The 25,225-nt window shown below is 28.5% G+C and overlaps 1 protein-coding gene and 1 long non-coding RNA gene across 3 annotated transcripts; one reads left to right on the forward strand and one right to left on the reverse strand.

Annotated features, from left to right (window-relative positions):
• The first annotated feature begins 810 nt into the window (after window positions 1-810).
• LOC132934651 (uncharacterized) lies at window positions 811-8,095 on the forward strand. Of its 2 annotated transcripts, XR_009663053.1 has the most exons (12): window positions 911-950; window positions 1,021-1,253; window positions 1,308-1,391; window positions 1,470-1,635; window positions 1,708-3,360; window positions 3,446-3,546; window positions 3,620-4,332; window positions 4,922-5,105; window positions 5,829-5,897; window positions 6,159-6,315; window positions 7,265-7,420; window positions 7,515-8,095. It is a non-coding gene; the product is annotated as an uncharacterized LOC132934651 (long non-coding RNA). The 2 variants fall into 2 exon arrangements; XR_009663052.1 differs by having other exon boundaries at window positions 811-932; window positions 1,708-3,546.
• A 159-nt stretch (window positions 8,096-8,254) lies between these two features.
• LOC132949521 (U6 snRNA-associated Sm-like protein LSm3) lies at window positions 8,255-8,989 on the reverse strand. The gene is made up of 3 exons (XM_061020463.1): window positions 8,866-8,989; window positions 8,672-8,782; window positions 8,255-8,431 (listed from the first exon to the last, which is right to left on the reverse strand). The coding sequence occupies exons 1-3, from the start codon at window positions 8,884-8,886 to the stop codon at window positions 8,255-8,257; spliced, it is 309 nt and encodes a 102-aa protein (XP_060876446.1). The 5' UTR covers window positions 8,887-8,989.
• Window positions 8,990-25,225: the final 16,236 nt, after the last annotated feature.

Raw genomic sequence — 25,225 nt, forward strand, 5'->3', positions numbered from 1 at the left:
ACAAAGTATTTAAAAAACTATAAACATATAGATATAAGTAATAACTAATAAGTAACAACAAATATGAATTCTTATTTTTGTTTCTAAATATTATATAAATAAATAGATTAGTTTCTTGCGCCAATATGAATTGTGGAATTGTAAAGTTAAAAATAATCAAATTAAATTTATTTTATGAATATCTACTAAAAATTTACTACAATAATATCCAAAGTAGTATTTAAATCTGAGAATAATTATAGGCATCATACATTCATACCTTTTCATTAAATATAGTTAGGTTTGTTTGGCCCATTTAACATATTATTATATATTAAATTTATTTCTTATAGCACAGTAAGTATACTTTCACTAATATTAAAGCTGCATTTAACTCCAAAAATTTAAATAATAATACTAGTAATCGTGAGTATGTACCTACTGTGAAAGTGTGAAGTATAAAGCATAGAATAGAGGTTAAAGTATTGGTATAAAGTATAAAGTTAAAAGTATTAAAATTTAAATTTAAAATATGAATATTATATATTATGATTAATGATCATTGATCAATAAATGATAAAAACCGAACTTCACCGATTAAAAGCTAACTAAACAGGGTTTTATTTTATAGAAGGCAAAATTTCTCGCTATACATTTTTTCAATCATATGAAAAAGATTTTTATATTTTTGATTTATTCGCTGGTCAACGCCGCGGGAATTGGGATTTTTTCTAACTTTTGTAGGTTGGCATAAGCATTATTTTTTTTTTCTCATCAAGTTCGCTGTTATCAATTGTTATCAAAATCGGGAAAACTGTACCCGTCCCTAAATTGTATTATACTTTGTGACCGTGATCATGATTGGTTATATGATAATGGTACTGAGATAAGGGGAACTCCTATACTTATTTTAATAAATTAAATTGAACTTCTTCACAATGCATATTAAATGGGTACGCACTATGGGTTAGGTACTATTTATTCTGTATAAGGAGATTAATATGTATAAATCAAAAATAATAACTTAATTTTGAATATTAGGGTTCAATTCATTGAAGAATTTATTTCAAAAATTAATCATTAAAAATGGTAAAACTACTCAACAGCAATGTCAAGCCACGTCTGTGGCTACTCAAGAAACACCTGATAGTGGTCCAGTATTTGATCCAAGTAATGTTTATAAAATACTACCGGCTTTTGAAGAAGGACGCCAAGAAGATGCTGAAGAGTTTATGTGTTATCTTCTTAATAGAATTAACAATGAAATGATTGATGTAAGTCAGAAATTCTTGCTACCATGTATCTGTTAATAAACATACTATTTCCAGCTAATTGAAATGAGCAAATCTAACATAAACAATGATGAAACGCAAGCTGAAGTAGATGTTATCAATAATAATAACAAAAGGAAGGTTAGTACTTTTCATTTTTTTTTAAAATTATGTTAGTGTAAGTTTGCAAATTTGTATTTAACTATTATTATATTTTAGGAAGTTAACGGTAAACATAAAATGGTGACCAGAAGAACAGTTACGGAAAAAGACTCCATTGTCTGAGATATTCCGTGGCCAGCTACGTACTCACACAGTGATAAATGGTGAAAATAAACCGACTAAAAATATTGAACCTTTCTTCACACTTAAGCTAGATATTGTGGTATTGTGAAATTGTGAAACAAATGAATGATTATATCAATCATTTTTTATACATAACGTATATTAATTTTAGAAAGCAAAATCTATTCTGGAAGTGCTAGGACATGCTAGTCAATAAAGACACACTCAAAGGATTAACTTGTCCGAAAACCGACCGTGAACTATATGCGTACCAACGAGTTACTATTGATGAGTTACCTAAGGTCTTATTATTGCATCTTAAATGTTTTGAATACAAGTAACAAAAACTGACTAAAATTGTAAAAAGCGTGGAGTTCTTTGTTGATCTCAAAATTGAACCTAGTAAGTGCTCATCATATTACTTAAGACACAAATTCTATATTTCTATTTTCTTCAAATCTATTTGTACATTATAAGATTTGTTTTTGAAATTTGGGTACATGAATTTGACTCTTGAGACTAGCATTTGAGGAAATGTATATTCAAAAGCTTAGTGTAGTGTCATACAAATAACGTTAGTTTCATAATTATTATTACATTAAGTATGAAGTGCCCTGCCCCTGTCCACTTTTAGTTTTATATTGATACTTAACTAGTGCACTAAAATGGAAATAATAATTTTAACACCGACTTCCTTAATTTATGCGCACATTTTACATAATTATCTTAAAAAATAAAAATACGACATTTTTAACTAACTATTATTATAGATGTAAATAGCATTTTTAAGAATTTTGGCCATTAAAATTGTATATTCCGACAATGTTAAACACATGGATTCATAAAACTGGAGGGCTAAATAATTTTTTTTTATAATAATACAATCTGTAAAAAATACATTCAGTACCTATTTGATTAGATAGGTAGTATCGAATAGGTAATTAATTTACTTTCTGTATTATCTAGAGTAGCCTGATTTATCTGATATATTATCATAGGACGCAAACCCTTTATAAATTAAATGTACCTACGTATTAAACTAAATAGTTTGTTGATTTAAATCAACTTTGAACTTATTATAGGAGTATTATTGAAGTTATTTTATTGATGGATTTTAAAACTTATAGCAAATTAAAATGAATCAAATGTATATAATATACATATTATATTCCGTCATTGTTTTAAACATTTAATTTTGTAGTTCTTATAACTTCTGTTCAAGTTGAACATTTTTAATCAAGGTTTGGAGGGAAGGAAGACATCGTTTTTAAAATGTGGGATATATTTTTACACATAAACATAATAGTAGTCAAAAGTTACATGAAATATGATTAGAAAATAGATTGTAAATTATTATACAGTACAAAATACAACATTATTGAATTAAAATTAGCTGTTAAAATAATAAATATTATATTTATACCTTTGCTTTATTATATTTTTATTAGCTACAACTATATGTGGTTATTTGATTTTAAGTAATATTTTAGTTACATTTTATAGGTATTTTTAAAGCGGAAATGTTTTGTCTTACGTTTTATTTTAAGATTTGTATATAATTTACTAGAAGAAAATCCTTATCTTTCTAATCCTAGGCTTTCAATACAAATCAATTATGTAAAATTTGTTGTACAACCAGTTAGGTTAGGTTTAATTAAGATGTAACCACATGGAAACAATATTTATATCTGTAGTTGATAAGTATGGTCGTGATTTTTATCCAGACAACTTACGAAAACTTATCTAATCCGAAACTTTTATAATTGATATCCTATAAGACTTATTTTACCATTCAAACCGTGCAGTCTGCAATGCCGCATTAGAGGTAATATAAGTTATTGAAATAATAATTACATAGACTTTAGAATATTCAGCAACCTATTAGTAATTATAATTTGACGTTTGATTAGATTTATGTAAGACGTAATTGCATATATGGTTTTACATGTTTGCAACATTTGGAATTGTCTGAAGAAATACCATTTCTTTTGCCTTCTTCTCATCCAAACCAGTAAGCTTATAATAGTATTTTACTAAAACTATTCTAATAAATATAATTTTATATCTATTCTTATTGTGTATAGTCAACAAAATAAGATCAACTCTAGAGCTGATGGTTCTGAAATATTGAATTGCTAACCAAAACTCCATTGCCGTATGTCCCAACTTATCAAAGAACAGGTTGTATGGCAGCATTTGAATCATTTACTCTTATCTATACTTCTCCTGTATATGTTTCACCGAGAATTTAAAAATGCCCTCAAAAGTGAAAGTGAATGTAGACTAAGCTCATCCTTTAATGTAAGCTTGTCTCTTAGAGACCAATGTTCCCCAGACTAAGAGAACGTTGAGGTAATTTAGTATAGTGTCATACAAATAATGTTAGTTTAATAATTATTATTACATTAAGTATGAAGTACCCTGCCCCTGTCCACTTTTAGTCTACTTATAATTTTTTATTCATACTCAACTAGTGTACTTAAGTGGAAAATCAAAACTATTATCTGACAGTTTGCATATACTAAACAACAATATTATATGGTCAGAATAACGAAAATTACATCTTTCAGTATGTGTGTTTATATTGTATTTAAATAATAATAAACATTAACATTTACACAGTAAAAAATTTAAATAATGAAACTTAATAGATATAATCTTTATTTCAAGTATAATATATTATAGCAACATTAACTAATTTAATTAAACATTTGATTAAAAATGTTTTTTAATGCAGGGCTCATATCAAAAAATTCCAAGATTGACATGAAGACTAGACAGTATAAACTCTTTGCAGGTAAACACATCTTTAACGTAATTATACATGTCCAATTGAAACCCCATTTCATTTAAGCCGGCTCATATAATTACATATTGTTGTACCGGTGTGCTAAGGACAGGTATATTATCTTCGGTTTGTGTGTATAGAATATTTCTATCTATGAATTTTTCTAAAGAAATAGCTGAAATAGTAACTAAAGCTAGTTTTTATATTTCATTCCCAGCCAAATTATATTTTTACCCGGTTTCATTTAAGCCCATATGACTATTTTGTTGTATCAATGTGCCTAAGATAATCTTTGGTTTTATGTATAGAATTTTTCTATAAAACTAACAAATCGTAACTAGTATTTTTAACTATTGACATGATTCCCGACTACTATTTTTCCCATTTTATTTAAGTGTTTGTAAAATTGTATTCTTTGAATGAGTGTATTAAGATTAGCTGATATAATATTTCAAGTTTGTGTGTTTTAGAATTAAATTTATTCATACATCATAATTCTAAATAAGTATGGTTGATGCTTAAATATTTTATAAAAACAAACAAGTACGATTTTACATATCCAATATTAACTAACAATATTTTTTGTTTGTATTTCAAGTTGTTTATCATGATGGTTACGGTTTGATGACGCGTCAGTATGTTTTGTCACCAACAAAGAAGTATGTCAGCCAAAACCCCCGTGTATGCCGTATTTGCTGTACTACAGAAGAAATGACACAATTGCTGCACTCTCTGCGTTAGATAATAAAGGCAGATAGTTTGTTATTTTTACAGACATTTTGGTACGTATTTTGCTACGCCTGGGCCACATGTATGAATTTTCATGAATATTTTTTTAAATTCATAATTTTTTTTTATTTCTATTATTTAATATTTATTATTTTTTAGATGTATAATTATTAAAATGAAAACCCCTTAGTGAGATATAGATATTTATAGTTTATACTTAGTTGGCCTTTATAGACACTGGGGGTTTTTTTCTTTTTTCTCTACGTTGAAGCATATTAACACAGGGTTACTTTAAACAAAATAATCTTCTTATTATTATTTATTAAAATAAAAATAATAATAGTTGTTGTATTGTCTGCCATCAATTTTGTTAGTTTTTTTTAAAAAAAATATTTTTGTAAAGTATTAAATTACCTATGTTTGTACATAAAAATTAATTGTTATGTAAAGTATCTTAGACATTATTGAGTCTTGGTTGATTTTTTTAATAATTAAAGAGAAATTAATTTGTATAATGATAATAACTAAGTGAACACTGAAACCCAATGGAAATGATGAATATATTTTTCAAAAATCATTGGCCTATTTTATACACAACTAAATTCACTCTTGCAAAAAATGGTACTTAAATGTGTAATCGTAGATACAATAACAAATAACAATCATCAATATTTTTGATAAGTATCTAGTGTTTACTTAATAACAATAATTACTAGTTAATACTATCAGATTTTTTTTTTAAAATTGTAACAACTCATGTTTTTTTAATTTTGTAGCTATTATGTCCAATAAGAACTTGGCAATCAATAAAAAACCCATACCTTACCAATATAAAAAGAAAGCGGGTAAGTGGATGTCGCTCTGCTGTACAGTAGGTTACAAGTGGGACAATGTAAAATTAATTTTACTAAACAAATTAAAAGATATAAAATATCATTGTTTAAGAAAAAACGATTCTTAGTGGAAACGGTTTCTTAATTTGGATATTTTAAATTGTTATTATTTATTATAGCCTGTAAGTTGAATTTGACCCACTGGCCACTTGCAACCTACTGTAGTACAGCACAGTGACATCCACTTACCCAACTTTTTTTTATTCATTTCAGATTGAACTATAATACCTATCTAATGCATGACACTATTATTGCTATTTAAGACACTGGAAGATGAAACTGGTAAGATACATGGAGAATTTTGTCAACAATCTATACAACCTCTACAGAAAGTATCAATCTGGAGAATCTCTTTCTTGATTTTGAAGAAGTAAATCTTACAAGTTAAATCTATATTTTAACCATCAAATTATTTTTATAATATCAATGGTGACAATGCTACAGGGCATAAGCGACATTTTCGAAATTATTCAGGAAAGCCAAAAAGCTATTTTTTAACAATAATTACATTTTTAGATTATATTTTAATTTAGAAAAATATGATAATTATAAAAAAAGATAACTTGTACTTTATTTAAGACAATTTTTGTTCCATTTTGTTATTAAAACATTTATATCAGTTAGAATTGGGTGTTATTATATAATTTGGTTCTTATGTTTCATTTATTTCCTTACCTATAATTTTAGTACTGGTATTTTGGTGCTTATGTCCTATTAATTTTATTCTTATTGTGTGAATATTCGTGCCAAAATGTATAATGTTTTTAAAAAACAAATAGTTTATCATAGTTAATTTTCATTGATAATAGTATTATATAAATTAATGACAATATGACATGTTATTTTTAATAGAAACGTAGATAAATATTCTCTTTGGAATAAAATGATAGTAACTTCATACAATATTGCATTTTGAAGATTACAACATATTATTTTTATTATTTTTTTATTATTATTATTTTTATTGTGAACTGAACCGATAACAGATAATAGTGTTTTAATTTAAATTCTGTTATTAACTATGATAATGATGTTGTCGCTTAGGCCCCATAAAGTAAAGTCTTATGGCGCTTATGCTAACATTTAAATCTCAATGTCACTTATTCCCTATTTATACACATACCTGTTAATTATTTTTACACTTTTTGGCGCTTATGTCTAAATCTAAATTTTCGTTCTATATTGTATTATAATAAAAATAAATGTAAGTTTATCTAAATAATTTTAAACACAAAAATACAATTAATACTTCTAATATTAGTCCTATTAGAAATATTGTTTATGGTGTTTGATAATATATTATATTTTGTTTTTTACAGTCTTATCTGTGGGATAACAACCAAGCTGTAGTACAATGGTTGACGAGTCAATTAGATGAATTCGATGACATAGTTGTAGCTGATTTGTTGATTGGTGACAACATTTAGAGTGTTAGGAAAGATGCAGTTATAAATCAAGTCAAATCTACAATAAATGTAAGTATGGTTCAAATAAACTTAAACAACTATTTAATTTAAAAACTAAGTATATTTTGTTCTAATTATAACATGTGTAATTTCTTGTTGACAGGACATACCTGGAGTTACATCAGACATAAACATGGGTATGTTCCAAAGCCTTTCGGAAATGCAACGTTTCTACTTGATTTATAACTAACCCAGGCAACAAGCATTGGAAATGTGAAATTAAAGATTTGATTACCTTTTACTATAAGCATTTATTGTTGTTTATTATTAAACAAAAATATAAATAATTGTACTCTGGGACATTTACGTACAAATTATGTTTACAATACTACATTGTACTATACATAATGAATATGACGTCTGTGTGTTTGTGTTACTTTAAAATAAATATTTTAGTTATTTCTGTATTGTACAATTGATGAAAAACAAAATTAATATTGTTAACTTTCAGATTTCATACATTGCTCATAATTTTAATTTTATTATAAACAAATAATTACTGTCAACAGTTATATTATATAGTTTGCAAACAAATAATAACCATATTAATACGACACTTGTTGAGGTGTAGTTTGGAACTAATTGCACCATTATCGTTCTTATTATTATTTAGTTAAAAATACTCAATTTTAATGTTGACTTACATGACAAATTCATGAATGGGGACATTGTAATTTAAATTTAAAAAATAAACATACATTAATTGATATTAATATTTATATATTTTCAATATTATTAGAACTTAATCAATTTAATATTAAATATTTGTTATAACCACAATTTGATAAAATTGTTATATAAACAAGTTGGTTTATGTAATATTAAATGATAAATGAAAATACATTATGATGTAGTAGAAGAAAGAGACAAAACCATAACACCAAATCCTTTAATAATCAGCCTAGGTATAGGACGTATAGTAGTCTTATATACTTCTTCAAATGTTTCTTCATCAACTTCAACTTTCGTAATAGTCTCTTCAGCTTCTCCTAACACCATGCTTAAAAACGGATCAAAAGCCTAAAAAATTAACATATTTTTTTATTTTGTTTAAAAGTACACATTTTCAATTAATTAGTTGATAGTTTAGTAAGATAAATTAAAGATAAACACAAAGCCAAAAATTGTATAGTAGTATTGGTACAATTGAATCATTATTCTAGATTTTCTAGAACTATATGTTGATTACTGAATTATTTAAAGTAATATCTTTGGATAATTATTTTACCGAATACAGTCTAAAAAAATATTAATACTTACATAAAGCCGACCACGTATTTCTCGGCCATTGTGCATCTTAACATAGATTCTTTGACCTACAGAATGACGAATGAAATCAAGTTGCTCTTGGAATGTCGCAAGAAATTCTTGCTAAAATAAGTAAAAACATTACATTAAGTGCTTATAAAAAAAAATTTAAAATACAAATACTAATTCAGTTAACATAACAATACCTCTGTTTCTCCTTCTGGCATTTTAGTTAATATAATTATAACTTTCTTAAAATTACCGTAATAGATGTAAGCTCGGCCTTAGATTAAAGGGAAGTAACAAATAAATTAATGATGGACAAATAATTTTTACTTTTACAGGTGAATAGTGATGATTGACGATTGTTGTTAAAAATTGAATATAAATGATAAATTTATAGAAAACAACATAACCTCAATGATTAAATATATTTTGTTGTAGTTTAATAAATAAGTACTAGAGTGCGCTGCAGATAAGAAAACCCGGGCAACATACGGCATAGAACAAAGAGTGAATAATATATCTATATGTCTATCTATCTAATACTATAAATTCACAAGAAAAACAGCTGTTCTATAAGGAATTCATAGTGGAAAAAATTAAACACCGCTCCGTTTCCCCAGTCCGCCGGATAAATCCCGTCGATTCCCTATAGCGCGACCAATCGCGTACGTTCGCGGCGGCGGTGGTCGGTTTTAAAACATTTTCAAAAAATGTTACGCTTTTCACGCTGTTTTTCGCCTTTTAGACATTTTCTCATTTTACATATAGTTCGTTTGTTTTAAAAGCCGAGTGGTTTGTACGCGATATCGGTCCATAGCCATCACAATCGACGCCAGCGTAGGTCGTTATTATTGCTTTTTTCGTGTTTCTCCTCGATTCGTTTCGTCTTTTCAACCGCCGTTTGTGCTCGATTTGTTAAGTTTATTTCTTTTAAACCCCTCGTGGACCTGCGGTTTGTACGCAAATTCGGTTTGTACACTTAAAAATTCGCGTTCACGAAATGTCAGTCGGTCTTCGTTCAACGCACAAGTGCTTAATATTAATATATTATACTGTTTGTTTTGTTTTGTTTTTGATTCAATAAATATTGCATTATGTGATTGTAGACATATTGTTTGGTCCTTAATAACGTAGCTGGTATATTGCTTAACGTAAACACAATTAAATGTATTATTCAAGCATACATAATAATGTAATAATAATAATAACGGTCAGATAAGTGAATAAAATACAATTAAAGTTTAAACAGTGTGTAGAATTATGATACATAGAACTATATACGATTACATCGATGTATATCGAATATATTGGTTTACGTTGCTACGTAGACACACAGTTTAACTGCTGAAGTTTTGACCGTAATTTGCATCACAATCTGTGGCTCGATAGGTTAGGTGTAGGTACCCCAAACGTAGGAAGTTACGTAGGTCCGAGTTCGAATCCGTTGTAGCGCTCTTCGGGCGGATACCGACTATGCAGCCGTATTTTTTTAACAAGACCAATTTTTTTTCGCTTTATATTTCATAAATAATACAATATACATGTTAATATTACATTATATGACTGTATATTATTTATTATTATTATTATTTTTTTTTTTTATTTCATTTAATATCGGTAAAGATTACTAGGCCTCACTGAGTAAAACTCGTGTGGAGGCCTAAAATTATGTACCTATATGTTATTTTAATTATTAGGAATTTAACACATATTATTTTATTTAAATTTTCATTGTTATTATATTATATTGTTTTATTTTTCGTAAATCATTTCGAATGTTGTGTGATTGGGGTTTTGGAAAATACTATTTTATCTCTTCACTTATAGCAGCTAGACATACTAGACTGATTTGCTGTTGCACATTGTCCGCTATCTGACGAAGTCGGATTGCCTACCTATAGATGGCTAATTGGATGTTAATCGATTTTTACATGAGATGACTGACTTGCTAGACACTCCAACACGGTTTTTGACTTTACACTTTTTACATAAGAAAGAACACCGGACATGCAACGGCACATACCACTCTATCCGCTACAGGTGGATTGCTTATTTTTGTTTTGTCTTAGACGGGTAATGACTGATTTACTGGACACTCTAACATGCAGGTTTTCGAATTAACATTGTCTTACACATACAAAAAAGCACCGGACATACGCTGGGGGATAGTATCATCATTGAATTGCCGGTTTTCATTGGCTATGGGAGTTTTCTAGACACTGAAACTCGACTTTCAAACGTTCCTGTCTTCGAAACGAGACCACCAAAGAGCCAGGCCATATCAGAAATTTTTATCACAAAATCACCTTCTATATAAGTGCGACATTTATAATTCGAAGGTGTCTCCAAAATCGGTACTCACAATTAACACGGTCAAGGAGTCCAACTATTTTTTACTCTCACCGTTCGTGATTTTAAATTATAATAATATTTTATTTTTTTTTTGTCATATTTGTTTTTTATTTGTACAATCTGTATAAAAATATAATTACAATAAGCACAATGGAGGGGTAATACAATTATAGGGCATTGGTCATGGTTGGCTTGAAGAAGAAGCTATTCATTAATAGCTCTTCATAACAGGATGGTATAGTAATATTTAAATTTTAAATTTTGAGCGGAGTGATTATATTTGTATTGATTTTACAATGATGTGTGTGTGTTTTTTTTAAATTAAATTTATTTTAATTTGTTGTGTCTGTGTACTAAAGTAATCGATATAATGAAGTATACCTCCAGTATATCATTTCCGGTAGGAAAGTGAATCTATAGTTGGTGCATTGGGGAAGTCAACATTTATAATTCCCAGTAGGTAGTTTTCAAAAGCGCATGAAAAGCAAATAAATAATATAGGAACAAAGGGAATTTTTAAGCAAAATGATTTTGGTTTGTGGTGTAATTGTGTATAACTCTTTAAAAAAATAGGTACATCAAATGTTCACTGTTCTAACATGTTTCACAATTCTTTTCGAGCTATTTATAAGCATAATAAAATTTCGTGTTTTATTAATTTTGAACGGAATGATGAATGTATTGATTTAAATTTTATGTGTGTCTGCCATCACCTTTTGGGACAGTTTGTCAATAAACATGCTTCAATTTTCTTCAACAGCATATTTTCTGGAAGGAAAGTGAATCTAGTTGGTACTTTGTGGTTCAAAAGTAAAAAATTCCCAATAGCTTTCAAAAGCGTCAGGAAAAACAAATAAAAAAATAAGAAAAACCGAGATTTTTACGCAAAACTAAATTTTGAAAAAATTGATATTGTTCTTTTTAGGTAACTCTAAATAAATTACTCAATATGGATAACATTTTCACCTAATGTTTATAAAGTAAATTTCTATACACCATAACATTTTCAAAATATTGTGAGTCTTTTTAAGCTTTTTATATGCATAAGAAAATTTTGATTTTTATTAGTTTTTTTTTTAACTATTGTCATATTTTGTCGATACATAATTTTTCGGTCGGTCAAAAAACTTGAAAATGTAATACAACGTTCCTTTTTTTTATTTATATCTAAGCTTTGAAAATTTAATATAAAATTCCCCTTAAGTTTTACTACATTCAACAAAAAAAAAAAAATTGGGCAAGTGGATGTCGGTCTGCTGTACAGTAGGTTACAAGTGGGTCACTGTATAATAGATGGTATTAAATTTGAATTCAATGATATAATATCATTGTATAAGAAAAACGATTCTGAGCGGAGACGGTTTGTCAGTCTAGGTTTAAGACATATTATATACTTATCTATGGTATTAAAAAAATAATTGACCTTTAATAGGTACCTATAATAAATTCCAAATTAATCATATCACAATATCCATTAGGTACTTATAACGCGTTATACATCAACAACAAACCGTGATACTATTATAGATATATAATAGTATACTGAAGAAGTTTCAAGTACCCACGAATAATATTATACAACCACAACAAAATAGATAAAAAAAATATTCTAGGTTTTTTAATAGGTAATTTCGTCCAAATTTGAACAAATTTGGACTATAAAAATAAACTGTGTTCATGTATTTTTTAGATTTTTGGTAACATAATTAACTACTTACGTGGAATCTTGTTTTAAATTCTCAATCTTTAGATATAAAAATTGAACATTTTATACATTTTTAACTACAAAATAATTATTCAATTTTAAATTTGATAAATTTTGTCAAAATTCGATCTTTCAATGCTTATAAAAAAAAATGTTCCTATGTATTTTTAATATTTTTCAACTGCTATTGTAACAACATATCAGCATTGTATTACATTTTTACACTTTTTAGCCCAACAGATAAAACTTTATTAAAAAATTGTCCGCAAACAGGTCAAAACAAGTCAAAATATTTTTAAAATGTTATTAAGTATGAGAATTGATAAAATAAACATACAGTAAAATGTTCATGTATCTACAGTTATTCGTTTTTAAATTATAACAAAATAAGAAAATCGCTACATGAGAAATCAAGTAAATATCCAATGCTGTAAAAATTTGAATTTCAAACGCTCATAAAGATTTAATTTGGCTTTCTTAAAGACATTTTTTTTTTTTGATAAAGGTAGATAATCTTATAAGAAATCTTGTATTACATTTTCAAATCTTAGATTTAAAATGAAATTTTTTTATGAATTTCTAACTAAAAATAATTTGCAAAATTTCGTGTTTTTTCCGTATTTTGTCAATATTTGAACTTTAAATGCTTATAAATAAAAAATATGACTAAGGATTTTTAATATTTTTCAAACGTAATTGTAACAACATAGTAGGAGCTTTGTATTAAATTTTTAAGCTTTTTTACCTAACAAATAATCAGTGTTGAGCCCAGATAACAAAAATAATATCTAGATAAGATAAAGATAATTTCGTTAACAATTATCTAGATTTAGATTCAGATGATCATTTTTACTTTTATCTAGATAAAGATAAAGATACATATTTTTTTTATCTAGATATCATAATATATATTTTTATTTTTTATTTAAAATACGCAAAAAATAAATATATTGCTTAATTATTTTATACAAATCCTTTTAGTATTTTACTATTTTATGACCATTAATTTTAATAAACAAATTTTTCTATGAAATTCCTTATTTTAATTGTTAAACAATGATTTATTTCTGTGTACCTACTTTTTTACTTCAACTCAAACTGAATATGGAAATACTGTAAGACTTATTAATTTTTTTCAATCAACACTAATTGGTAACTTATATTATATTTTTTAAGAAGTCAAAACTCCAAACGCTATACCTACAATTATTATCCTAATTTAATAAATAATAATTGCATGCAAGTATCATTAGGATGACATCCACTTCAAAATAGAATTACATGTAATAAATTGTAAAAAAACAATTGGTAAAAACATTCCTAAATTGTTTACAGCTAATATGGAAGTATATATAAATACGTTCAAGGTTAAAGGTTCAACGTTGAGCGACGACTGCGAGTGAACGTTAGCAATTGAATAAGAATATAATATTATTGTTTTCGAGATATACCAAATATTATTATGTTGTGAGCTATTTTGTTCGATTTACTCTCCAGACACCGCCTCACTATCCAAAAATCAAGATAATATTATTATTATAACGTGAAGTTGTGAACGTCTAGCGGGACAGTGCCGAATTCCGAAGACTATTCTATACTATAATTATATAGAGTATAGAATATTTCTATTACGAGTTCACGAAATAATGTGCGCTGCTGGACGAGGGTTTTACACTTTTACGTAATAACAATATTATTTAGCTTTATATAAATAGAGAAGAACGATATTATTTCATTGAAAGCTAGTGCTGAGCATTATTTTGACCAATCCGGATTACGGATTACAATTATTTAATCCGGATTCACGGATCCAATCCGGATCAATCCGTTTTATCTGGATTCACGGATCCAATACGTTGATTCGGATTTCGGATCTAATCCGTTTATTCGGATTTCGGATCCAATCCGGCATCATTTTTTTTGAGATATTCAGCTATTTTTTCATTATTATCAACCTAATTAATACGAATTACGATCTCAGATCTATGGAAAATCGACTCAATGTTTTAAGACTCCTAATAGCAAATACACCCGGGTTTTCAAGTTTTTCACAATTTATTATTACTACTACCTATGCAGTAGGAGCTAGGATTTAGAAAGTAGCAAGTTGGTATTTAGTATTTACTATTTTTATTAATAAAAAAGGAATTTTTATGTGCGTATATGTATGCGATTCATAGCCAAGTCTAACGCTATGTAGTTTTGAAATAAAAAGTCAAAGGTGTTTAAGTTTATTTTATTGATTTTTCTAATCAATTAATATTTTTTTTCATTTTTCAATAGTTATTTTTAAAAAGTATATGTACGTCTCATCTTGTAATATAGATAATATGTAACATGGGTTTTTAATCAATATTATTAGGGGTCCCAAACCCAACTTCCAAGTTGTATCCTACAACATGTAACAAAATTAAAAAAAAAAAAATTGTAATGAAATAAAAAAAAGCAAATTAATATGTAGTATGTTGTATGTACACCAAGACTAAATTGTGATACCAAATTTAGGTTTAAAACTTTTAAACTATAAACATCAAATATGTATAAAAGTATGAAGTTGAAAACTTGTTCGTTGTCACGTTTGATAGAAGGTTGTTTATTAAATCTTAGTATATTTAAAGAACTGAAGAAATTCAGGCTAATGAGCACATAAGATTAAATACTTGCAATTTTCACCAAATGTTTATATTAGTGTTATTTATATTCAGTTAAATTTTAAATTTAATTTTTATATAATAAACCGGATTTATATCATAATCTGGATTGAGTATTTTAATCTGGATTAAACGGATTGTTGCTTTTGTTTCAATCCGGATCAATCCGGATCGGTAATCCGGATATGGATTTATCCGGATTTAGCTCAGCACTAATTGAAACCATTTCTATAAAATACTAATAAACATTACACGAGAAACGTAATAATAAATAACAAAACACATTCGTATGAATATTATATTATTATAAATTATAATATTGTGATTTTATAGTATTAGATTGTTATTATTAATACAATTACTGCTATGAAAAAAATAAATATATTCACGTTTAATTCAGAAATAGTGTAATAATATTTTGTTTGATCAATGATAAGATAAAATTAAAAATTAAAAGTACCAAACTACCAACAAATCAATCGAAACTAAAAATTATTTATTTATCTAGATATATTTATCTAGATAGGTATACAGTTTATCTTAGATGACAATCAGATACCTAATATTTTATTTATCTAGATGAGATAAAGATGCTGTAGTTTTATCTAGATACATTATCTAGATTCTAGATACATTTATCTAGATACTGCTCAACACTGCAAATAATGTGTCAAACACCGTTCGGGAAAGCTATAAATGAAAATATATAATATAATTTACACTTAAAAAGACATTGCTTCCACAGCGTGCTACCCCCAAAAGGAGTTGTAGAATCACATAAACCTAGCAATAGCAACACATTTTCGTGTCAGCTAGTTATAAAAATATTTAATAATATATACAAATTACCATTAAATAATGTAACAAATAATGAATGTGTCTGTGGATTGCATACCTGGTGATATACACTTCGTATATAGTCCGAGATCCGACGCAGTCGGATCGCCTTTCTATGTGATTTTTATATATATATATATAGCTAGACAATCAAATAAACCTATCGATTCTACACTTTTTAACAATTTTAACAACCTAAAGCAGCGGACAAACAAAAACATTCTAGCAACTTTCATCGAATATACATAAAATGTATTAAAGCATGAATATTGTTAAAAAAAATTGTCAAAATATAATATTGCTGTGTGGGTTACAACGTTCGTAACGAATTGCTAGACTCTCAAACTTTTAAACATTCCCGCCAAAGCGCCAAGCCTTATCTCCAATCCATATCACTAATCCTTATCACAAATCCTAAACTTTCGTCTTACAGCCTTTGCGACTTTTATAATTCCAACGACATTGTCTCTAAAATCGGGACCCACTCTCAGCGAGTCCAACCCTCCCCGAGTTTCACTTAGAGCTAGTAAAATTATAAAACCTAATAATTATTATAATACCTACATAATAAACACTAATCACCAGCAGTGTTCGGATTAGATAAGTATTTTTTTATCTAGATAAAAATAAAGATAATGGAACTCAAATATATCTAGATAGATATAAAAGATAACTTAACCTATATTTATCTAGATAAAGATAAAGATGAATACTTATTTATTTAGATAAAAAACAGATACAATTTTTTTTTAAATGGGTTTTAAATTTGGGTATATTTTAGTTGGGCACTAGGAACATAATAATAATAATGATGTAAATAAAAATAATTACATTATTTATAAACTTGGTTTGAAATTTTTATAAATATTTAAAATGCGTTTGTACAATTTCGCGATTTTTATCAATAAAAAATGTATCTAGATGAATTTATTTAGATTAGTAAAAAAATTATCTAAGATGAACGTTTAGATACCTTATAACTAGGGCTCGGATTTATATGTATTTATACAACAAAAATATGTACATAAATATTGCTAAAGAATTCAAAATATGTATTATCAAAAAAAAGAAAATAATAATAAAAATTAATAATATGTCTAATAAAATGTAATAAAAATTTATATTTATCTAATTGTATTGATTACAATTAATAATATTCATTTTTAAATTTTTGAATCCAAAAGATCGCCGTTATTGTCGTGAAATTTTTATAATAATTAATAATAAAATAAAATGTCATAATAAAAAATTTTTTATTTATTTAGTTATCTAATTATCTTGATTACAGTTATAATAAAAACATGCACTTTAAAATTTTCGAATTCAAAAGATCGTCGATATAATATAAAGTCATGATAACCTTTCAATAATTCTGAACCCTGAAGAAAAGACATTAAAACAGTATAATTGTCTAAATATGTGAGAAAAAATTAAATAGTTGTGAAATATGTAATAACATGTATTTATGACAAAATATGTAAAAATATGTAAAATCAAATATAGCTCATTTTATCAAAAATCTTGTGAAACAAATTTTTTCACTTGCTGAAATTAGTTTATCATGTCGCAGATAAAATATATATTTACATATAAATTCGAGCCCTACTTATAACTATTTATCTAGATAAGATGAAAGATGAACAAATAATTATCTAGATAAATTTATCTAGATAAGTCCGAACACTGGTCACCAGAGTGCGAGACTTTGGTTCGTACTGTTCGTAGGGTAAACTCCACTACTCCCCGAAAGTATAAACTACCATAAATAGTAAATGGTCGTACACTCATACGCAGTGGCGGATCCAGGACTTAATTTTGAGAGGGGCAAAAGTACAAAAAGTTCTAAAATTGGCTAAACACAGTGTAAAACAAAGGATACCTACGGCCCTTATACCTTATACCTTATACCTTATACCTTTGCCCTCCCCCTGGATCCGCCACTGAACATACGATCGCCTCAAAAATATTTATAATTATCATTATTATTATTATTATTATTGTTATTATAATTAATACTATTTATAAATAAATAATAATTTTTTCAATTTTTTTTTTAAACAAATATGTTTATACTGATATTTTTATTTTTTAACCGATTTTACTTAACGCTTTGTTTATTACCATATAATATAGAAACGAATAAAATGTGAAAATTACCCAATTCCCACTAGCTATGTATACAATTAATGGTTACTTACAGTGTTGGGGAGTAACTTAACTTAAGTTACAAGTTACTGTAACGAAATTACTTTTTAAGTAATTTGATGGTAATTTAATTACATTTTATTGTAAGTAATTTATATGTAATTTAAGTTACTTTTTTGTAGTAATTTTTACTAAATTACTCGTTACTTTTTTTTTGGATTAATACATTTTTAGAACGTAGCCCGTAGGTATTGATAAAGAGTGTAAATATTAAAATATAACATATACCTAATTATTATAATTTATAAGTAGAATTTTCTAAACTTGTGATACTAAAATACTTTTGTTATTATAGCTATTTACTATTTGACAATAAACTGTTATTTTTAGAATGGAAAGTTATCTTTACTCTGTGTTGTGTCACCGCGCCGCAGCAGGCTCACGACGTCGACGTCTGCTTGTACAACAGTGTTGTTGGAACTCAATAATAATAATAAATAATTTAATAATACTAAAAATAATAATAATTATTATTATTATTATTATTTATTGCTTATTGTAATTACCCACAAATTCGTTTCTTGTAATCGGTGACTATTGTCTGTCGTCGTCCGTCGACGATCTAATCTTATGAATTTCTGATACGTCTATTACTTATTAGTTATGGCTCGTTAGTTCATTACGATTTAAGTTTTAGATTATTCGACAATTCGACATTCGTGAATCACTGGATTTTATAATTTTGAAGTGCATTTTTGTGTATAAAATGGAATTAGACTGTGAAAGTGAAATACGTGATTTAAGTTCAAAGGTATGTCAGTATTGGAAAAAGAAGAAGCCACTGACATCCTTCAAAGTGAAATAGAATATTTCAAACCTGTTAATGATAATAGTTTAGAGCAAAATCAACTTGAGGAAGTCAATGATAACATTATTTTTGATGAAGATATAGAGCATTCTAATGCTTAACTTGAACGTTTTTTATTTACTCCTTTTAATGGTGATTTAACTATTTTAAAAAACATGCCAATAATGAGATTAATTTTTTTGAAATATAATACTGCTTTACCCTCAAGTGCTTCTGTTGAACGTTTGTTTAGCATAGCATGAGATATATGCACTAAAAAGCGATCCAAAATTAGTGACGATAATTTTGAAAACGCATTGTTGTTTAAAATAAATTTGAAAAATAAAGATTGATATTTAATGGGTATATTAGTATTAATTGTTAATAATTTCATATTGTTGATAGTCATTATTTAGTTTGTGTATTGTCATATAGGAAAAATAGTTATTAAGCTCCAGTGATATTAAAAAAAAAAAAAGTAACTTCTATTGTAATTGAGTTACTTTTAAAACTCAAAAGTAATGTAACTTGACAAAATGAAAAAAAAGTAACTTAAAAATAATTTAGTTACAATTTTGATTAGTAATTAGTAATGTAATTTAATTACCCAAAATAAGTAACTTCCCCAACACTGGTTACTTATTAGTTATTAATACATATACTTATGAATCATAAATTCATAGATTTCTTTGAAGTGGAAAAAATTAAGTAGCATGCTACGTTTATGTTAAACGATCACCACATCTTATTTTATTATTGAAAAATTAAAACATATTTTTATAAAGACGCGTTTATTGAAAAGGTTAAAAGATATAAATCACAATTTGACAATTCTCGTCATATAATTAAGCCGTAAACATCAGTAAATTTAAAAATAAGGTACCTATTACAAATTACAAGGTTTTTTGTAAATAAATATTAGGTAGGTATATTATGCATTTTATATAGAATAATATAGGTAGTGTATTGGTTAAATGTATAAATGTACCTCTTATACTCAAGCCCGGATTAAGACATTTTGAAACACAGGGGCCAAAGTTTTAAATGAGGCCCCTGTACGAAAAAAAAATGTATATTATACATAGGCTACCATAGATCGGGGGGGGGGGGCTTACAAGGGCTTAGCACCCCCAAAAGTCTATCAAGTCCCCTCCACTCACATTATGTTAATAATGTTAGCTTCCCTCTGGAATCACAATTGGTTTTCCACCCATAATAGCTATACCTATAGGTACCATCAAAGGACATCAATATTGATAAAAAAAAAATGCATGAGCATACACTCATTTCGTACAACATTGAAAACGTTGATGTGGGGACTTGACTTGGTGGGTGATGGTGGTTAGATAAAATACATTTTTGTAGAATGGTTTGGTTATTGCATAGATCCCTACAATACCTTTGCCGTGATCGATGAACGCAGAGGCGTGACAAAAAATAGTATGTGTGGCTAGTGCGGGAAGACAATTTCAGTCTTGGGCAAAATGCAGCCATCGCCTGTGACTGAAATAGCTCACTTCCCGCCCTTGCCAGTTGCCATACAATATACTATAAAGAATAACATTTTAGTTATTTTAGAGGTTAGACCTCAGCGTAATTTACATATTATAGGAACTAGGAACTGTACTATTTTTAGCAGGCCTGTATCCAAAGAGATGAAGCAAGCAAGGGACACAGTAATAAAAATGTAAATATTATATGTTTTATTTGTATGAACTAGCTAAGTACTAGGTAGTGTTGTAATAATGATAAATGATTACCTATAAACTGTTATAGTGTATATTATTTAGGATAAATGTAATCCGTTTTGTATTGCAGAAAACCGAAAGGGCGAGAAATTAAAATAATAATATATACTTGTTGATTTATAAAGCTATTTGGAAATAACTGTAGGAACGTACTATACGTATAACGTATTTACATACCCATATATTATCTACATGTACAGTAAAAATTTTAAATTACTTCTTTTTAGTATCAACTAGAAGAAAATTCCAATTTAATTTATTATCTACCTTTGATGTATTATAGGTACATAAAATATTTTGAGTGCCTACACTGATTAATAATGATCATTATAGCGACGAGTGAATAGTGATTAACAACTGCATGCACATACATCATAAATATGACAGTCAACCTTAAAACACTTGGCTTTATAAAAAGGGTCTCCTTGGAATTTAATTTGATAACAACACTTAAAGCGTTATTCTGTGCACTTGTCAGGTCTAGAGTATGGCGTTGTTATTTGGGACCCGTCTACTGCGAGCGGTATGAACCAGTTAGAAAGGGTACAACGTAAATGTTTAATTATATAGTACTTCACAACGACCACTTACCACATGAGTATAATCCAGTACTTAAGTGGTTAGGATTAAAAATCCCTGCTGATAGACGTGCATCTGCAAACCAAGTGTTCCTATACGTAACCTCATAAATGGCTCTATAGACTGTCCTGTATTATTAAGTCAGCTTAATTTTAAAATCCCTAGCTTCCACTACCGAGTGACTTACCCATTTTTCATTTCTCTTTGCACCACAAATTACTCTCGTAATAAACCGATGTTCAGAATGATGTGTATTGCTAATGCGGTACCTAAAACCCGTCGTTTTATTTTTCGTAATCATAACAATGTCCTTATGTTAATGTAATTCATATGTATTTTCCTGTTATTATTATTATGTACTTATTTTTCTGTACTTTAGGCCACGGTCCGTTTTGTAATAAAAATAAATATATATTATATATGTTATATGTATAATATGTAAAACTTTAATGCATTCCTTCGTGTAGAATTTAAAAATACATTACCGACTGACTGAGAGTGCAAAGATAATCAAATTGACGTTTTTCTGTTTTCAGAGTTCAACCGATAACCAGTGTAAGTTGTACACATGTACGTCTCTGAATCGACTTATTGAATTACATGATTGTATCTGTATGATTGTATTGTTTTGTTCTTATATAAAAACATTATATTATACAATACACAAGTCCTCATCCCTATATTTTTAGGCCGAAAATTAACTCAAAGTTACGCCACTGAATATAGTCATGCATAAGTCATCTAGACTTTTTAGATCTTAAGATTATTGAAAATACGGATTAAGGAATATATTATAAAGGTCTTGTGGGAAAGGAGTACTTTCTGAACTCATCGGAGTTAACCTGTATACCAGAGCCGGACGTGGGTTGTACAAAATAATTATTAAATTATAAATTTCAGTCACAATTTTTTTTTATAAGCAGTTCAAATATTGACAAAATACGTAAAAATGACGAAAATTTGCAAATTATTTCGAGTTAGAAATTCATAAAAATTTTTCTTTTTAAATCTTTAAATGCAAGGCTCCTGATATTTTGTTACAATAGCAGTTAAAAAATATTAAAAATACAGTTTTTTTTTATAAGCATCTAAAGTTCAAATTTTGACAAAATTTATCAAATTTATAATTTAATAATTATTTTGTAGTTAAATATTTATAAAATATTCAACTTTTATAGCTAAGGATTGAAAATTGAAAACAAGGCTTCACGTAAATAGGTTATATATAAATTACTTTATTCACAATAATATCATCAAATATACTTGGTAATATCATAGGCTGACTGGCCGTTTTCGCTAAGAATCGTTCTTCTTATACAATGATATTATATCATTGAATTCAAATTTAACACCATCCATTAAATTGACCTACTTGTAACCTACTGTACAACAGAGCGACATCCACTTCCCCCTTTTATTATTATTATTATAATTATGATTATTGACTGCTTGCGCATTACTTCGACAGCGTTTATTATGCACTAAAAAATAATAAATAATTACAAACATGAATACATTATTATCAGATACTATAGTCTTTGTTGAGCCGCCGAGCCGGTTTCTCGGGCCAACCGGAGTCCGCCGCCCTTGACATCGCGTTCCAGTTTGCCCCGCTGTCAGCGGTCCTCCTTCATAGCCTGTCCGCTAGGCTTCATCCGCCTGTCTGGCCCTCTCTTCCTCTTATTTGAGAGTCAGGATCTCTTCAACCAACTTGTAAAAGATCCTGAACGTCTCCTCCGCGTTGTAAAGAACATCGGCCCTCACTGAGTGATCCAGCGGCAAGTCCTCGAAGGCAGGGCCGCAGAGAATGGCCGACATGTCCTCGACAGCTGGGGGTTGGCCTAGGCGCCCGTCAAGATCCTCCCTTAGACCGCTCCAATACTGACACTCAAAAAGGGTGTGGTTAACGGTGTCTCCGTCACTGTTGCAGTGATGACAGCACGCGCTGTCAGCCCTACCCATCCAGTGTAGGTAATACTGGAAGCAACCGTGGCCCGTCAGTGCCTGGGTCATGTGATACGACAGAGGCACCCCGGGACCGTTCTCCCCAGCCACCTACCGATGTCCGGGATCGCTAGCCGTGTCCACAATGCCTTAGTCGAGGAAGACCATCTAACTTGCAACTGAGCGACCGTTATCCTCCTTTCTTCCCTCTTGATAGCATCCTTGGAAAGGTGGGGTGGATCCCCGGGAAGTACTAGAGCGTGCGTTCGGACCCTAATTCTTAGTCATTATTATTTTACCTATACGTGACCACGTCTATACTTGATGAGGTTTTGATACCGGAACCACGACTTGCTATATGTCGTTTTTATTTTAAGACCTATTGTAAATAAAATATTAATTGAAAATTAAATAATTTAGTATTTAAGATGCCGCGCTGTGTCAATAATATAATTAACATGGTGGCCAGTGCAAAATTGTTTGTTACTTGTTTCCGTCTAATAATTAATAGGTACGTAGGTAGGTTTATGGTATATTTATGTAAAAGTATGATTGTCACCGACTCAACGTCGTCCGTCACAACTCACAATCATAAATTATTATTCTATACCCATTTCTCATTTTCTGACTGTAAATCTAGCCAGTACAAAAAAAAATTTAGACTTGAATTCCGCTTTTAACAATTACAAAATGTATTGAATCTATTTATCTATTAGTAAAAACGGAACATTTCATGACTTACGGGGTGGGGGGATTGCCCCATCGCCCCCCCATCTCTGAGGGACGCGCCTGCCTACTGTAAAGTTACTGTTCATCATTAATGCTTTATAATACTTCAACTTACTATACTTCATAGTTATTACATAAATAACTTAATTATTAAGACCTTTTAAGGTACATAATGTCATTCACCGATGTGCATTAGAAAAAAATGTCTCAATTAATGTTTAGTGAATAATGATCGTTAAAATCAATCAACACAAATGAGTAATCTCTGTATACAGCACAAAATAATATTGGTTGATAAGTAATTTAAAACATGTTTTTACATGTTAGGATTAGATAAAACTTGTTTTTGTGATTTAAAGCCTTAAACTATTTTATTATGTAAAAAAAAACACAAATGCTTATAACGCTGGTCATGATAAATAACTATAAATTAAGTAATTTTAATCAAAACAAAATTAAAATAGGTATGTTACTCGTTTTTCCAAACAATTTATTGTTATTCTGTTATTTTATAATTTGTATTTTTGATTACTTTTTTACTGTATATGTATGTAATAATTACCTCTATTCATAATCACTAATCAGCATATACTTGTAAATGATCAGTATAATATGATCAATATATCGATATAGGAGCTGACAAATATTTTAAGTAGGAACTCCTGTACGGCTGTACATACACCTAAAAATGTGTTATAAAAAAATACTTACTTTCATGACGTTTGTTTAGACTCACTCACCTTGGCGCAATCCAGTATGCTGTACTTATTATTATACATTTTAGATATACATCTTCTACGAAGAAGTACGATGGCGGTCATATCGGTGACTCTCCTGCGTGGTTTCGTTTGTTTGCATACAGAATTCGCGCAGGGGTTTAGACCTATTATAATATTATGCCACGGGTCGTTTGCCAAGCGTCCCACTGCTAGCCACTTTCCCACGTGTCACCGGGAACGAGTGGTGCAGTGGTGTAATTACGGGGGGGGGGGGGGAAATTGGGTGCGTATCCTCCCCCCATGA

This window comes from Metopolophium dirhodum, chromosome 1 (genome assembly GCF_019925205.1).
Source record: "Metopolophium dirhodum isolate CAU chromosome 1, ASM1992520v1, whole genome shotgun sequence".
Taxonomy (NCBI): domain Eukaryota; kingdom Metazoa; phylum Arthropoda; class Insecta; order Hemiptera; family Aphididae; genus Metopolophium; species Metopolophium dirhodum.